This window comes from Podarcis erhardii, assembly GCF_964252035.2.
Source record: "Podarcis erhardii genome assembly, chromosome: 2".
Taxonomy (NCBI): domain Eukaryota; kingdom Metazoa; phylum Chordata; class Lepidosauria; order Squamata; family Lacertidae; genus Podarcis; species Podarcis erhardii.
The window spans coordinates 126622829-126639316 of NC_138498.1; the positions used below are offsets into that span (position 1 = coordinate 126622829).

Here is a 16488-nt window from a genome sequence, read left to right on the forward strand (position 1 = left end):
CAGGCTGATCAGGGTCCCCTGCCCCAGCATCCTGTTCCCAGCAGGGGACAGACAGGCAGCCCAGGGCAAAGGCAGGGAGGCACCAGCGCTGGGTCTCCTGATCTCTTATCATCTCCCAGAATCTGGGCCTAGAGACACGAGGAGTCAGTGTAGCCACTCTGGTTGCAACGCTACCCATCTCCTCAATGGTTCACCTTTTCATTTTGAAATAATAAATATATCCAGAGCTTATAGGCAGAGAAAACAGCACTAGAAACAAATCAACAAACTGTAAGATTTATTCATTGCTTTTGGAAATATGGGCTGCACAGAAGCCACTGGGAAAGTTTTGCAGATGAAGAACGGATCTTTTCCTCCACACATACAGATACAACCCTGCTTTATGTGGACAAGAAAGGTGTTTGGGGTCTCTTCGCTACTAAACGTCCCTCAAAATATGGATGAATCCTCTTTGGGATTAACGAAACACCTGAGGGTTGTATTCCTGCAGTTCAATGCACGGAACTGAGTAAGGCTCTCTCCAAAAACTGGAGAGGGAGGTGAATGGTTTTGGGTAAGTGGGGTGGAGATAGGAATTAGTATGCCTGACACTCTATTGGGAGGGGGTCTCCTTGAGCCATGCAGATGCAAGGGGGGGCAAAGCAGGAAGCCCCCACAGAAAACTATCCTGACTCAACTATGGAGTTTGGGGGAGGATCTGCAGCCAAACCACAAGCCCCTCTGTCAGAGATGATTTAGCTGAGATTCCTGCAATGCAGGGGGTTGGACTAGATGGCCCTTAGGGTCCCTTCCAACTCTACAATTCTGTGATTCAATAAAATGCATGATTACTGAACAGCCAGAAGCAAAGGCACCAGGGAGTTTCAGAACCTGCATAGAGGGAGCTGTAAATGTTGCACCATGGCAAGACATTAAATGTGAGTAAAACATATACTTTTCCTATTTATTTAAACAGCAATTTCTTTGTTAAGAGGAAAACATAAAAGGGAGAAAAGTAATGTAAGTCTGGCTAAGCATCTTTGTTCTTAAAAGTTAAACATATTATCCCGAAAGCTTCTAAGGACGATCTGCACACGGAGGAAGCAACTCCTTCCAGCTGATTCATAGCAGAAGAGACTCTTGGCAAAGGAGCTGAGCTGAGAGGGTTTAAGGAAGAGGCTGTCAGGAAAGGAATCCCCCATTATCTGAAAAGGAAGGAGAAGGGAGATGGTGAGCTGGGAGTATGGAGGCTGAGCACCTTCCAGGCAGGATGAGGCCCACCCCTTTGCTGTGTATTTTGGCTTCCCTTGCATTTCTCTCTGAGCCCATGAAGGGAAACGGGTTCGACTCACATGAAGCCCCTGCGATCGTTCATCCTCATGGCCTTGAAGAAAAGGATGGTGCCAGCGATGATGCCCAGGATGCCAAAGGCCAAGCCCAGGGCACACAGCACGTTCTCCATCGTCTCCGGGATGGGAGAGGGCGCCTTGGAAACTGGGATGGAGAGAGAGAGGACAGGGCTAAGGGGGGACTCTGTTTCTCTGAGCGTGTTCAGAGGAAGAAAGAACCCAGGAGTCCTGACACACCCGCCCCACAGCCCTTAATGCACACTTTTAAGGTAAACTGAGAGAAACTAACTCAAGGAACCCCCCCCCCCCAAGGCAGCTGAGCACCTTTTTGTCTCCTATGGCTAGAAGGAGTAGAATAAATTATTCAAAACTGCAAATGTACTTCACTTGCATAGATTTCTCTGATCTTCAGAACTTCCTACTTATGAGCCATGAATCTGGGTTTCTGAGTTCAAGTCCCAGAGAAATGCCCCGATCCTGCCCGGTGCTTACCCCAGATCTTCTCCATCTTTCCCTCTGGGAGGCCCCAGTGTTCCACCTGGCAGACGTAGATGTCTCCCTGCTGAGGGACGAAGGGGAGGTAGGAGAACTTGCGGAAAGTGTTGTCCACGCTGGGGTAGAAGTCTGTCTCCTCCACGCCCTTGGAGACCACCTCGTTGTTCTTCAGCCAGGTGACGTTCAGCACTGGGGGGGAGAACCTGTCCACAAAGCAGATGAGGACGTTGGGGTCCCCCAGTTCCACGGCATTTTCCGGGTACACAGTGGCCGAAGGAGCAACTGAGGAAGGAGATGGAGAAAGAAAGGGGATTAAAACCCATTTGAAGCAGTCTAGAAATGGAAAGCATAGCAGTTAGCTGCTCTGGGTATTTTTGCACTTGGTCAAAACAAAATAAAAAAATTCCTTCCAGTAGCACCTTAAAGACCAACTGAGTTAGTTCTAGGTATGAACTTTCGTGTGCATGCACACTTCTTCAGATACCTAGGTTGATGGACTTCCATTTCATGCGGCTCAATGTGGTGCCTTCCATAGTTCCAGTTACAGATAGGTAGCCGTGTTGGTCTGCCATGGTCAAAACAAAATAAAAAAATTCCTTCCAGTAGCACCTTAAAGACCAACTGAGTTAGTTCTAGGTATGAGCTTTCGTGTGCATGTATCTGAAGAAGTGTGCATGCACACGAAAGCTCATACCTAGAACTAACTCAGTTGGTCTTTAAGGTGCTACTGGAAGGAATTTTTTTATTTTGTTTTGACCATGGCAGACCAACACGGCTACCTATCTGTAATTTGCACTTGGTGTTCAGGTTTGGGAATGCCTCTGAGCTTCTACAGAGTGCAATGCTGCCCCTACCACCAGGCTTCCCGTCCCTTTTAGCCTGTCTCAGTCAGCCAAGGACTGGCTCCCTGGAGCAGAGTTCCCTCTGGGGAGGCAGAAAGGGGTCCTGAAGGGTCTTCCGGGTCAGAAGCCAAGAGGCCACCCCCTGCCTGCCCCCCAGCTCTCTCCCCTGCCCCCCTCGCGTGGCCTACCGTTCAGGGCACGGGTGCGGTTGCTTCGCTTCATGAGCACCTCCATGTTGTTCTTCATGACGGCGATGTTGGCCAGGGCACCCTGCACCTCGAAGCTGGTGAAGCGCTGGAAGTCCGGCAGCCTCCAGACGTTCTGCTTCTTCTCCCAGTCCACGTGCAGGATCTCCTCGTTGTCAAACTCCAGCAGGAACTCCCCGGACTTCTTCTCCGAAGGGAAGCTCTCCTGGAAGAAGTCCAGCTCCACCAGGGTGTCCTCCACTGCAGGGGTGGGAGAGAGAGAGAGGGAGGCTTTAGGACCCTGCAGCAGGATGAGGGAGAACCTGCCTCATTGCTAGGAATGGGGCCACCACCAGGAAGGCTCTCTAAGAAGAGGGGGGGGGCCAACATCTGCTCCCAAACACACACACATGTCAGTTTTAAAATCCCCCCATTTCCAAAAGGTGGTCCTGGGTGCACTTGAATGTGGGTGACTGGAGTTGGAATAACCATTTAAGAGAATAATCCATGTCTCCATGTGCCTAGATCTCCACTTTGTTCCCAAAGTGAAACCAGTAATAAATGCATTTCCTCTCTCAACCGTGGATCATCCACAGTCACCACTTGTGACTTATGCCTCGAATTAAAACTTTGGGCATGCTTTTAATAGAGATAAATCTGCTGGGCACGCAGACGGAGCCATTGGCCATAGGCCTCTTTCCTTTCCTAAAGCGACTTCCTTCTGGAGTTCACTCACTCAGACTCAATCGCGTCTTCTCGGGAGTGAAGTCCCTTTGCGTCCGGCTGGGTTCCTTGCCAGGCAAGTGGCGATATGGGGGGGGCAGCCGAAGAGGGCAGGTTCTGGCCCCTTTTGTGCCAGGAGAGACACCACTCTGTCTTCGGGGGCTATGGGGTGGGGTGGGGGGGCTGATGTCTTTTGGGGGCGACCACTGGGGGCTTCCGGACCAGGCAGGTCTCTGTGGCAGCTGAACCCACAGAGAGGAATAATAATTCTTCTTTTATTTCCCTTTCCCTCCTTGTAACAGGAAAGGCTAGGGGCACAGATTCTGATCTTTTAAGCTAGGTGTGTGTAGGGGGGGGAGTGCTGTCCCCCCCCCCGTTTTCCCCTCTCATTTTTTTAAAACAAAACCTAGACCACCTTATTTGAGGGACCAAATCCTCCTTCCCCGTCACCCCCCCATTCCACTCACCTCCCAGCACTCTTTCCTGGGGGGGGGGTCGTCCAATTCCCTTCCTCCCCCCATCCCTCCGTATTCCCGGGGGCAGCTTCTGCACCTGTCGGGGGGAGGGGGCTTCTCCTCCCTTAGCCCAAGAGACCCCTCCTCCTTTGCCCACCAGCAACACCCAGGGGCGCAATCTTTCTCCCCCATTCCCCCCTAGCCCCCCTCTTGGGCCCCCTCCCCAGGCCTCTCCCCCTCCCTCTGCGCCCCCCTTGATCTTTCAGGGCTCCGGCCCCCCATGGCGGGGCGAGGAGGAGGGTCGCCCAGAGGCAGCAAAGGGCTCTTCCTCCTCCTCCTCCTCCTCCTCTGGGCTCCATCTCTGCAGCTCTTCCTGGGCCGAGGCGGGCGAGGGGCGACTCAAGCCCAAGTGTCCCTTGCCCCTTCCTCCTGGATGCTCGCCCTCCAAGTGGCTGTGGGGCGGCGGCGGCCAGGGGGCGGCTTGGGCCGAGCAGAAAAGTCCCTGCCCGCTCGGCCAATGAGAAAGCGCCCTGGCGATGACCAGCCTGTCTCCAGGTAAACCAGCCCCAGGCGGGAGCCTCAGCCGGAGACGGAGCGAAAACAGCAGCAGGAAAAGGGCAGCGAATATTTTGGGGTGGGGTGGGGTGGGGGGCTGGATCTCCCCAAGAGGGGCGGGGTCTCCTCCAGGGAAGGGGCTGCGGGGGCTCCTCTCTGTCTCCCCCTGGGTGTTTCTTCATGGGGCTCCTCAGACACCAGCGCCAGGGATGTTTCCTGCAAAGGGGGGCTGGGGGCTGGAGTCTCCTTACTGGGGGTCTCCTTACTGGGGGGCTGCCAGGTCTCCCCGGGATGCAGGCTGGGGGGGGCGAAGGGGGGAGCCCCCTCCCTCAATCCCCCCTTTGAAACTTCCTTCATCTTTCCGGATACATGAAGGAAGGAAGGTTTTGCGGCTTAAAACGCAGCAGAAGAAATGCGCGTCTCCCTGTTTCGAAGCCCGAGTCTGAAATTTCCCTTTTTGCTGCCAGAGGAAAGTTTTGGATGGAACTGAGAGATTCTTGTTAAGCTTTGTATCCCCTCAAAGGTTTTCTGGGGAAGATCTTGATTCACACGCGACGCAGCAACAATGGAGAGATCAGAAGCAGCTGAGAAGGCGAAGAGGAACTTGCAGGTCGAGCGAGAGCAGAGCGAGCCCGGATAATGCTCTTTCCAGGAGTTCCTTGCCTGGCAACCGATGACGCTGCCTGGGCTGGGAGGCGGATTGGACGCAGGCGGGGCGGGGAGGCGGAGTGGGCGGGGCTTGGGCAGGAGTTTCCCCCGGGGCTGAGCGGAGCAAGTCCCATTGGGGAGTCTTGGGGGGCGAAGAAGAGAGAAGGATGGGGGGCTCCGGCGCTGCGCCTTTGGCCTTGGGGGGGCTCCTGCTGGGGATGCTGGTGGTCTCCGCTTCGGAGGGGCTGGGCGTGGAGGCGCCTCCAGGTGAGCCAGGATTCTGCCATGGGGGGAGAAGGAAGGGGAAACTCCGCTTGGTTTAGTTCAGCCAAGTTGATGCTGAAGAATCCTTGCTTCCCCAGGGGGATCTTTGCTTCTTCAGGACACGGGGGGGCAAAGGGGCAGGAGGGAAGGGGAAACATTCCCCCCTCTGAAAAAGAGCAGCTCAGGCTTCTGGGATTGGGAAGGAGAGCATTTATTTATTGAAATTAATTATATCCCACTTTTCAGGAATAAAATCCTACCCCAGCAGCTTACAAATAACATTCAATTGAATTGTAATAAAACCACCATATTGACACAGGTGCGTAGCCAGGATTTTGTTAGGGAGGGGCAGAACTTCAGTTTGCTATGTATTTTTATTGATTTTTATTGATGGTGGGGGGCAGCTGCCCCTCCCTGTCCCCCTTGATGTTTATTGATTTGGGGGGGGAGCAACTGCCCCTCCCTGCCTACGCCCGTGACGCTGGCAGCAAAACTGGGGAAAAGGGGAACCTGAAATCCGCCCCTCGTGGCAGGTCCCCTCTCCTAGCCCCCCCCCTCCCCGCCTTGGGGTCCCCTGGGTGCTGAAATGGGCTCCTGCGTAGACAGGCGTCGCTTCGTGCGCTCTGGCAGGGAAAGCGAAAGTGAAACTGCGTCTCCCACCGCGGGAGGGGGGTCTTGTGGGAGGGAGGGGGCAGTGAAGCGTCTCCCCCCTCCTCGGCATCTCCCCCTTTTCCTGGTCTCTCTCCCACCCCCAACATTTTCTCCTCCAGCCGGGTCCAGGGTCCAGGAGGTTGTGCCTCCCTCTCCACAATGGCCTTTCTTCTGATTTCCCCTTTCCTAGGGGAGGGGGGGAGGGGGAGGGGGAGGGGGTCTCCCTGCTCAGCCTCCGCCCCCCCCCCCCGCCATGGGATCACATGACAAGGGAGACCGAGAATGGAAGATAGTCTCTCCTGCCCGGCAGCTGCAACTATATGCTATGGTGGGAGCTGCGCCCTCAAGGCAACCGGAGACCGGAAGTCTTCGTCCCCCCCCAATTTCATTCTCCCCCCTCCCCCCCCCGCAGAGCATTTCCTGTTCCAGTCGAAGTCCGAGTGCCACTTCTCCAGCGGGACGCAGCGGGTCCGCTACCTAAATAGATACTTCTTCGGCCGGCAGGAGCTCCTCTACTTCGACAGCGACCGAGGGAAGTTCGTGGCGGTGGCTGAACTGGGGGAGCCCGACGCCAAGGCATGGAACCAGGACAAGGACATCCTGCGGAGGAAGAAGGCCGCCGTGGATCGCTTCTGCCGGCACAACTACGGGGGCATCGAGCCCTTCGCCCAGTCCCGGCGCGGTGAGTCCGGAATCGGGGGGGGGGGGCGTCATGGGAAACGGGCCCCTGGAAGAACCCAAAATGGGGGGGGGCGTGGGGTGAACCCGGGACGTTCTCCCTTCCCTGCCCCCCCTCCCGCTTTTGAGAGAGGAAGAGGGGCCTTTCCTGACAAGAGTTTCTGTGTCCCTGGAAGCATCACGAACCATTTTATGTGTTGCAATCTGGAGGGTGTCTCTCTGTTTATTTATTTATTATTAATTAAATTCGCATCCCACCCTATACCTGTAGGTCTCAGGGCGGCTTGCAACACAAAATTGCAGTATTTACAATAATAATTATAATAATAAATAACAATAACAAACAACAATAACATCAACAATAATAGAAGTAATGATTTATTATTATTATTATTATTAATACCCCATCCATCTAGCTGGGTTTCCCCAGCCTCTCTGGGTGGCTCCCAACAGAATTAAAAGCACAATAGAACATTAAAAACTTCCTTTACTGCCTGTTCTGTCCATGCTACCCCCTCCCCTCATTCCACCCCCACAACGACCCTGTGAGGGAGGCCAGGCTGAGGGGAGGGGCTGGCCAGGGACACCCAGGAGACTCAGGGCCCAGGGGGATTTGAACCCAGGACACAGTCCAATGCTGGACTACATTAGAGTGGGGGGGGGCTGCAAGGGGGGCATGGGCAGCCTTTCAGGGGAGCAGAGAAAGCACATTTCAAGCAGAAACCCTGAACATTTTAAAAGTACAATAAGATGTTATTTGGACATCACTCAATTAATAATTGTGACACCTTAGCATGTCGTTTCTTGCACACTTGACATGGATTCAGGTAGGGCTGCCATATGCCCAGGTTTCCCAGGGAATCAGGGTGTTTAAAAGGGGGGGGGAGGGGGTTTAGAAATTAACCCCACAATTGCAAAATCACATACGTTCAGGATTAAATAATTATTATTATAAACATGGTCCATTTCCTTCCCACCCACTCATTACTATTTTCAGCTACAAGGCTCCCCTGCAGCTCCGCCCCCCCCCCCCCGGCCCTCCATGGATCATGCCTAAATCAAAAGGATACTGTGCAGTGATTCTGAATAGCATCCTGTTTGCCAGGAAAAAAGGAAGGACAAACTCCTGAGATTCCCAGGACTGGGAAATGAGACAGAAGGGGAGGGGCATCCCAGGACCCCCTGGGAGGAGCAGTTCCCTGTTTGTGGAATGACCAGCCTGACCACTGGGGAAACTGGGATGACTTTGAGTAGATGGGGGGAGTCAGAGATCCCACTGGTGGGAGTGGGAAGTTGGGGGCTGGGAACGTAGGATAGACTGACCCCAGGGCCCCAAACTCGGCTTTCTGTCACCTGGGCAAAGACACACACACACCCCTCAACATATTTGTTCACAAAGGGCATAAAAAGAAAGATGCTGGAAAAGAGAAATAGTCTCTCCAAATAGTAACACTGTCTGTGTGCTATCTGGCTTTCATTCAACCTTAAGCAGATCTCCTCAGAGAGTAGATCATTTGAGGAATTCTAAGAAATATTATGATTTTTTTTTGGAATTTGCATTTTATTTATTTGTTAACATTCTTATATTACATCGGTAAACATTGTCATATTACATTACAGGACTTACTATAATACAATTTCCAACGTGTATACAAAAATTATATACAAATTTTATATACCGTATTTTTCGCCCTATAGGACGCACCGTCCCATAAGGCGCACCTAGTTTTGGGGGCGGGAAATAAAGGGAAAAAAATTATTCCCCCCCCCCAGGCGCGGGGCGGGGGAGGCCCGACCTTCCCCCGACCCCAGTCCCCAAACAGGCAGCTCTCTGCAAGCCGTGGGAGCCCAGGGCTGGCTCCCGCCGCTTGCGGAGAGGTCCGCGAAGCCTGGACGTGCTGAGCTCAGTGCACCCAGGCTTCGGCATGCAGGCACCTCTCCGCAAGCGGTGGGAGCGTTCTCGCCGCTTGCGGAGAGGTCCGCGAAGCCTGGAGAGCGAGAGGGGTCTGTGCGCAGCGACCCCTCTCGCTCTCCAGGCTTCAGCGAAAGCCTGCATTCGCCCCATAGGACGCACACACATTTCCCCTTCATTTTTTGAGGGGAAAAAGTGCGTCCTATAGGGCGAAAAATACGGTACCTAGAAAGAAAATGAAACAAAAGAAAGACCAAAGAGAAAAAACAACCCACCCCCACCAAAATCATATACATACCAACACACTTCCTGTCTATCCCATTGTATATTCCTTTTTTACAAATGAATGTACTCTTATTATTGTATATTTCTTTACATATTATCTAATACATTCCTATATCAATATGTGCTCTTAGTCTTATTTCTCAACTCAGTCTCACTCCAATGTCAATCAAATGCTAGCATAGATAGTGAACCTTTACTGTATTTTTGAACATGTGTTTTATATCTATTCTGTCAGCATCGCCCTTGAGCCAGTGCACCAACTGGACTCATGCACTACAGCCCCGACTGGGCTAGGCGAGCTGGGTAGCACTGCCAGAGACCTCCTTTCCCACAGGAACAGGTCACAGTGCTGTGGACTCACAGCTTGGAGCTGAGAGCACCGGATTCACTGTCTCAATAATACAGCCGTTGCGCAGCAGCGTTTTGCAGAGTCTTGCAGAGTATAAACCACTCGGAGAGCAGCTCTGTAGAATATCTTCCTTTATTCTATAACTACAGCTATTATACAAAACTATATACAGAGCTAAATATTCTGAGCATAAATCAATGCTATATTCTGAGTGCCTGCAGCTGCTCTTAGCAGCAATCTTATCTATAAACACGATCTCTTGCACTCTCTCTCCAACACACTGACTGACTCTCTCACACACAGAGATTCACTCACTTGACTAATTAAGTAGAGAGCAGTACATTGCTCCTCCTCTCTGTAGAGTCAGCAGAGACCTCAGGAGATGATCAGGAGATTCTTGGGTATGGGAGGGGTAAAATCTCAGTCTCACTCCAATGTCAATCAAATGCTAGCATAGATAGCGAACCTTTACTGTATTTTTGAACATATGTTTTATATCTATTCCACTTTTCCATAAATTTTTGTTTTGAATTGCCTCTCAGGGTATTTGTTAACTGCGCCATTTCAGCAAATTATTGTAGCTTGTAATGCCAGTCCGTTATTGTCGGGGCTTCTTCTTCCTTCCACCCCTTTGCTACCAAAGTCTGAGCTGTGGCCATTGCATGTAAGAATACCTCCCTGAAGGCCTTTGGGATGTCCCTGCCAACAATGCTTAACAGAAATGCCTCTGGTCTTTTAAAAAAAGCTATTCCAAACATTTTTTTTTCAACTCCTCGTAAATTAAGCCCCAGAACACTTTGATCTTCCTACATGTCCACCACATATGATACATGTCACCATTACTCCCACCACACCTCCAGCAAATATTCACTAAGTTTTTATACATCTTCGATAGTCTTGAGGGGGTGAGGTACCATCTGTGCTGCATCTTTAACATATTTCTTTGATGTTATAACACGCCGTAAATTTCATATTTGTTCTCCAAAGCTGCCCATCTAATCATTGTTGCCTTAACCTCCTCCTCCTCAACTTCCCATTCCAGGAAGAGTCGATATATTCTCAAAATTACCCTAGAAGCTTCACCCGGGGCTGAGACCCTGGCTAGCGCCCCCCCCTTAACTATGGCCCTGGACCTTCCACTGGGATAGTGGGAGAGGATCCCTCCTTCCCCTCTCCTCCCTCCCTTGAAGCCTCTGGGTCCCTCCCTGCCTAAATCTCTGACCTTCCTTCCACATGACCCTCCCTGGCCTCCCTCCCACAGTCCAGCCCAAGGTGAAGATCACCCCCACAGACAACGTTGAATCTTCTCCACACAACACTCTGCTGATTTGCACCGTGAACCGCTTCTTCCCTGCGGGGATCGAGATCAAGTGGTTCAGGAACGGGAAGGAGGAGCCGAAAGTGTGGACCACAGACCTCATCCGGAACGGGGACTGGACCTTCCATATTGAGGTGATGCTGGAGACAAAGCCAGAACGTGGAGACGTCTACACCTGCCAAGTGGAGCACGCCAGCTTCGAAGGCCCCGTCACAGTGAAATGGGGTAGGATGCCTTCCTACTGGGAGTGGGGGGCATTCCTGGGGGACTATGTGGCTTCCTCCCCCCTCAGGGGGCTGATCCCAGGCCTGCCTTTCCTCACTCTCGGCTTTTTCTTTCTTCAGAGCCACAGTCGGACTCTGCCAGGAGCAAGATGTGGACGGGGATTGTGGGGATTGTGCTGGGGCTGGTCTTTGGGGCCACTGGACTCGCCCTTTACCTGAAGAACAAGAAAGGTGAGGGTGGGGTGCCAGGGGGAGAGGGAGGGCTGGGTGTGGGGCTGGAGTGGGCTCCAGGCTCCCCTCCTGTTTTTAGGCAGAGGGTCTGGAGAGGGTTCTGTGCCTTCTCCACTCCTAGGAGGTCCCTCTTGGTCTCAGAATTTAGTCTAAACTGGTCTCGGGCCAGAATCACCTGCAGGATCTCTGTCTCTTACCTGAGACTCCTTCCATCTTTTTTACACTGTGGAGAAACACAGCTCTTCTTCTGGATTTAGAAGTCTTTGTTCTTTCAGGGCTGTTGTTCTAAGGTCCTCCTGTCTTCCCTGAAGTGCCAGTGTGGTGTAGTGGTTAAGAGCGGTAGTCTCGTAATCTGGGGAACCGGGTTCGCGTCTCCGCTCCTCCACATGCAGCTGCTGGGTGACCTTGGGCCAGTCACACTGCTCTGAAGGCTCTCAGCCCCACTCAGCTCACAGTGTGTTTGTTGTGGGGGAGGAGGGGAAAGGAGAATGTTAGCCGCTTTGAGACTCCTGAAGGGGAGTGATAAAGCGGGAATCAAATCCAATTCTTCTTCTTCTCCTGATCAAAACTCTGCTCAAAGCAGTAAGAGCAAGGCTCTCTCGCCACACAGAGCAAAGGGCCTTTGAGACACCCACAGCCAGGATCCCATCGCCTCACTTGGACCTCTTCCTCATTTGCATGAATAACTTTGCGTGAATTAATTAATAACTAGGCAAGGCTAAGAAATGCAGCCTAAGGAATGAGGAGCGGTTTGTGGGGGGCATTGGGGGATGGGGAGAAGAGTCGATTGCAACACATCCTGTGTTGGGAAAGAAATATTCATTTCCATTTAACGAATAATCTTTAACCCCTCATATTCTGTTTTGCAGAGGGAGTGGGGAAACAGTTCTAACAGTTCTTAGTTGTGCCTTCTCAGGGGATCTCTATTCCAGTTGATATTTGATGCTGTTATCTTTTTTCCCTCCCAGGGAGAGCTGTCCCCCAGCCGGCAGGTAACTTTCATCCCTCCTCCTCCTCCACCTCCTCCTTCGCCCACTCCGTCTCCTGGCTGCTTAGGGTGGCCCCCTTGCTTGCTTTTCATACAGCTGGGGGTGGTTCTGGTTTAACCCCACCCCCAATATGCACACGCTCTAATTTCATCTCCTGGAAGTGGGTCTGCAGGAGAATTCCCCACCTGGGAGGCTGTCAGGCAAAGCTCACTTTCAGGGGCCAAGTGAGGAGACCAGGGCTTTGTTCCCCTGCCCACTTTCCAAGACACGTAGCCCAAGGGTGGGGAACCCTTTTAACCCCAAAGTGGGTGGAGCAACACATGCAAATATCCCCTTCCCAGAATAGACTACCTTCTACCCCTCTCCATTCTTCAGTGGTGTAGTGGTTAAGAGCGGTAGTCTCGTAATCTGGGGAACCAGGTTCGCGTCTCTGCTCCTCCACATGCAGCTGCTGGGTGACCTTGGGCCAGTCACACTTCTCTGAAGTCTCTCAGCCCCACTCACCTCACAGAGTGTTTGTTGTGGGGGAGGAAGGGAAAGGAAAATGTGAGCCGCTTTGAGACTCCTTCGGGTAGTGATAAAGCGGGATATTAAATCCAAACTCCTCCTCTTCTTCTTCTTCATCTGGGCAAGCAAAAGGCATCCTCAGAGTTCAAGGAGCATCCCAGGGAGGTGGAAACACTTGAGGAGGGTGCAAAGCAGGGACAGGAGTCATCTTAGGGACCAGAGAGAGAGAGTGAGTGAGTCCTGGGGGCCACCTCCTGGGCCAGAGTCCTGGGATTCCCCACCCCTCTTCAGAACCTCCTCTTTCCCACTGCCTAAGCCAGCCAAGACTCCCTCCTCAGAGCCTCCCCTGCCAGACCCATAACCTCCAGGCCCCGCGGACTCCAACTCACACCATCCCCAGTCAGCATGGCCAATGGTTAGAGGGCACAATGGGAACTGTAGTTCAGAATCCCTGCTGAGTGGTCCCCCAAATCCTGCCAGGGATTCATCCCCCCCTTCGCTCCCCACAGTGATGGGCTTGTCTCTCTTTTCTCTCTGCCTGCAGGACTCACCGGTTAGAACCTTGCTGCTCCCTCGGGATCCTGGGATGTGGAGAAGCTCTGTTCTTCCTGCCAGTTGCCCTTTGTCCATGCTCAGAGGATGGGAGCTTTTCGTTGGTTGCTTTTTATCACTTCTTTTTCTGGGTGTCGCTTGGGGTTTCCATTGCTCTTTCATTTGGCAGATTGGCAGTTATCCTAGCCTGACATAGCTTTATTTGCGCATCTATGTTGGAGACTCTGTGCTCTGAATCTCCCCAGAGAAGCCTGAGCTGAGCCTTAAAGCAACGATGGATCCAGTCAGACTGTCAGGACCGAATGTTAGTTCTTAAAGCCCTGATGGGGAGCCTCATAAAATTTGACTCACTTTTTTGGGGGTATATTTTTCAATTAATTTTTCTTTTTTTACATTTTAGAATATGCCTGTAAACAATCTTAAAATATAAATGATTTCCCTTCTCTTTCCATGGTTCATTTTACATACCATAAATCCCTGCAAGTGTACACAATTTCTCCCCATATATTCAATAAACATTTTCCAACCTTCTCTGTCAGATGGCACAGGTGGTTGCTCACGAGTAACCGGGCAGGACTCCCACCTGTCTTTTACAGGTTTTATTAGGTGCAAAAACTATTTACAGTGCAGAACCCCAAAGTTCACGTCTGCCTCAATCGCTAGCAGAATCCGGGAGTGCTTGTTTCCTGGACCTCCCCCAGCATAAAAGTCTCATTACGCCCAGCCTTTTCCTTCCCTCTCTGTGCTTTAGACTTCTGCACAGGGTGAGCGACGGAGGGGGCGTGCTTCCCCCCTGGCCGGCTTTGCCAGGAGCGGTGCTGAGGCTCCCACCAGCATCCTCTGGTCCTTTCACCTCTTCCCCACTGGAGGTGGGGTTTTCCTCGTCACCGTAAGAGGAACTGCTTCACAAGATTTTTGGAGGCTCCCTGTAACACAACTGCCCCTCTGTTTCCCGCCCCTGTTCTGATGGAGTTCCCTGACATTCCCTAAACGTATCTACTTCTTGTGCTCTTATACTATATGTTAAATCTGAAAGCTGGGCATATTCCGTCAGCTTAAGTTGCCATTCATCTTTGGTTGGGACCTCACTCATTTTCCATTTTTGGGCTAATAAAACACGGGCTGCAATTAGTGGCAGACATAAATAACATTTTTTGACACCTGGGAATTTCCATCGGAATTATCCCCAACAAAAAGGGCTCTGGTTTTGGTTTTTTTGAAAAGCACTTTTAAACATTTTTTTCAATTCATTATAAATTATTTCCCAGTACTCTTTTATCCTTTTACAAGTCCACCATATGAGATAGAACATACCCTCGACCTCAATTTCAAAAAGGACCTTCCTTCTGGACAAGAGTCCACGTCCCCCGTCCCCCCTGCAGCTAATGAGACCCATCCTCTTCTTCCTGATCCAAATAGGAATTAGCCAACTGTATTGATACACTCCACCCCAATCTCTGAGTAAGTTTGCAGGGGTCCAGGCACCTACCCAGTTTGTGCTTCCTTTGGAAATGAGGCCCAGTGGAGACTGTGGTGTCTTTAGGACATATGGTTTCTTTACACATCTCTACAGCCTGAGCCTACAGTGGAGGGGCTCACAGCATTCACACCCCAATAGGTTCTTCCTTCTCCCCTGACCACAGCTGCCTTGGATTCTAGCAAGGCCCCAGCCATGGGTCTCCCTCTAGCTTGCCACTTACAGACTGAACCCTTTTCCGCCACAGCAAACTGAAATCCCAAAAGCTCAAAACCCTGTTGTCTCTGCCCCCTAACTCAGGGTGGGGGTCCACTCATTTGCATCTGGCCCCACTTCCTTCGTGGCTTATCGTCTTCCTTTGTGAGGTTCAGGGCTCATAATTAGCAGCCAGGAAGTATAACAATATATTAAAGTATATTAAAAGCACACACCCCCATTCTTCCTCCAGCTTGCCCCTCAACAGGCGGTATGAGTCCAATTTCAAGCGACAGCCCCCTCCTTCCCCTGCCCTGATGCCTTTATCTCCTCATAGTGGGTGATTTGTTAATTGCTCTGTAAAGACCCATCTATTTTGTCAAAATCATGATGTCACAGCCTTGGGATGATCTCCCCTGAGTTGCACTGTGGCAAGACTGCCTAAAGAAAGTATGTAGGTGTATCATTCTGCCTTAGATTATGGTGCCTAATTATAAGAAACCAAAACAAAACAAATTCCTTCCAGTAGCACCTTAAAGACCAACTAAGTCAGTTCTTGGTATGAGCTTTCGTGTGCATGCACACTTCTTCAGATACACTGAAACAGAAGTTTCCAGACCCTTCTATATAGTGAGAAGGTGGGGAGGGGTATTACTCAGAAGGGTGGTGGGAATGGGTGATTGGCAGATAGAAACCAAATACTGTGTCTTTCATTAAGAAACCAAATACTGTGTCTTTCATTGTGCCTTATTATTGCTGTGCTAGCAAAAACATATATGCATTTGGCTGAATTTGCAGCTTGCAGGAAAGACATCCATCATAGTCACAAGATGGCAACAGTCACCAGATGTTCTGTGAAACAGGATATCCAAGTTTGATGCTTTCCACATAGGATGTCTGATAACAAGGGGTTTTTTTTTTGCTTGCCTGCCAAAAGGGGATTTTTGCTTGCTTGCTGATAACACAGTATATGAGAAAATGTCTAATGTAATGAGCTATTGCAGAAATAAAGAAGTTATCTTTATAAGGACATAAGGAAGGGCGATGTCTAAGTTTATTGGCTTAATTTTGCTCTAGTACATGAATATGTAATGCCTAAAGCTAGCCGGAAAAAAGGTCGATAAACCCATGGAACCGTTGACCGGGGTCCAGTCTTTGAGAGGAGACTCCACTGGGCCTATTGCTGTCAGCAATAAACTTACTTTCTATTTCTCCAACTGATGCGTTTGTGATCTTTGAGTTCACCCAGAACAAGGTTCCCAGGGTACCACACAACATTCTGGTGCCGTGACTCGGATAGCAGGCTAGAGGGGCCTCAGGGACCCCAGGCCCTTGCCCACTGGGTGGGGTGGAATGTCTCTGCACTGCCGGCTTTCCCCCAAGCGCCATTGGACACTTTCTCCAAGGAGGGAGACATTGCTCCACTGCACTGTGCCTTGCCTGCCATGGCAACGGGCCGTGCGGAGAAATCAAAAGTAATTAGAATGGAGGCGCGCCAGCAGGGTAAGTTGGAAGGAGGGATTTTTAAGGTTATAGGGAACCCTCCATAAGGGGGAAGAGAGGTTTGATCAGCCTCTGCTACCCACCAGTACTTCCAAGGAAAGGGAATAGTCCTTGTGGAGGAA

General features: G+C 51.2%; 2 protein-coding genes across 2 annotated transcripts; one reads left to right on the plus strand and one right to left on the minus strand.

The window, feature by feature from the left end:
* Positions 1-260: 260 nt before the first annotated feature.
* Positions 261-4494, minus strand: LOC309335347 (HLA class II histocompatibility antigen, DR alpha chain-like). Its single transcript, XM_081850302.1, has 5 exons — positions 4288-4494; positions 2854-3111; positions 1821-2105; positions 1332-1473; positions 261-1184 (listed from the first exon to the last, which is right to left on the minus strand). Exons 1-5 carry the CDS (start codon positions 4385-4387, stop codon positions 1181-1183), a joined length of 789 nt encoding a protein of 262 aa, XP_081706428.1. The 5' UTR covers positions 4388-4494; the 3' UTR covers positions 261-1180.
* Positions 4495-5241: 747 nt separating this feature from the next.
* On the plus strand, positions 5242-15369 carry LOC309334733 (H-2 class II histocompatibility antigen, E-S beta chain-like). The gene is given in 8 exon segments (XM_081849345.1): positions 5242-5325; positions 5328-5378; positions 5381-5498; positions 6559-6828; positions 10632-10913; positions 11033-11143; positions 12112-12135; positions 13184-15369. Coding segments are annotated over 8 exon segments (939 nt in total). The 5' UTR covers positions 5242-5256; the 3' UTR covers positions 13198-15369.
* Positions 15370-16488: the final 1119 nt, after the last annotated feature.

Coding starts and splice junctions, on each gene's coding strand:
- LOC309335347 (XM_081850302.1), bottom strand. CDS start 4,387: ATGGAGCCCAGAGGAGGAGGAGGAGGAGGAGGAAGAGCCCTTTGCTGC. Junction 3,112..4,287: donor GGGGGCCGGAGCCCTGAAAG/ATCAAGGGGGGC, acceptor CCACCCCTGCAG/TGGAGGACACCCTGGTGGAG. Junction 2,106..2,853: donor CCGCACCCGTGCCCTGAACG/GTAGGCCACGCG, acceptor CTCCTTCCTCAG/TTGCTCCTTCGGCCACTGTG.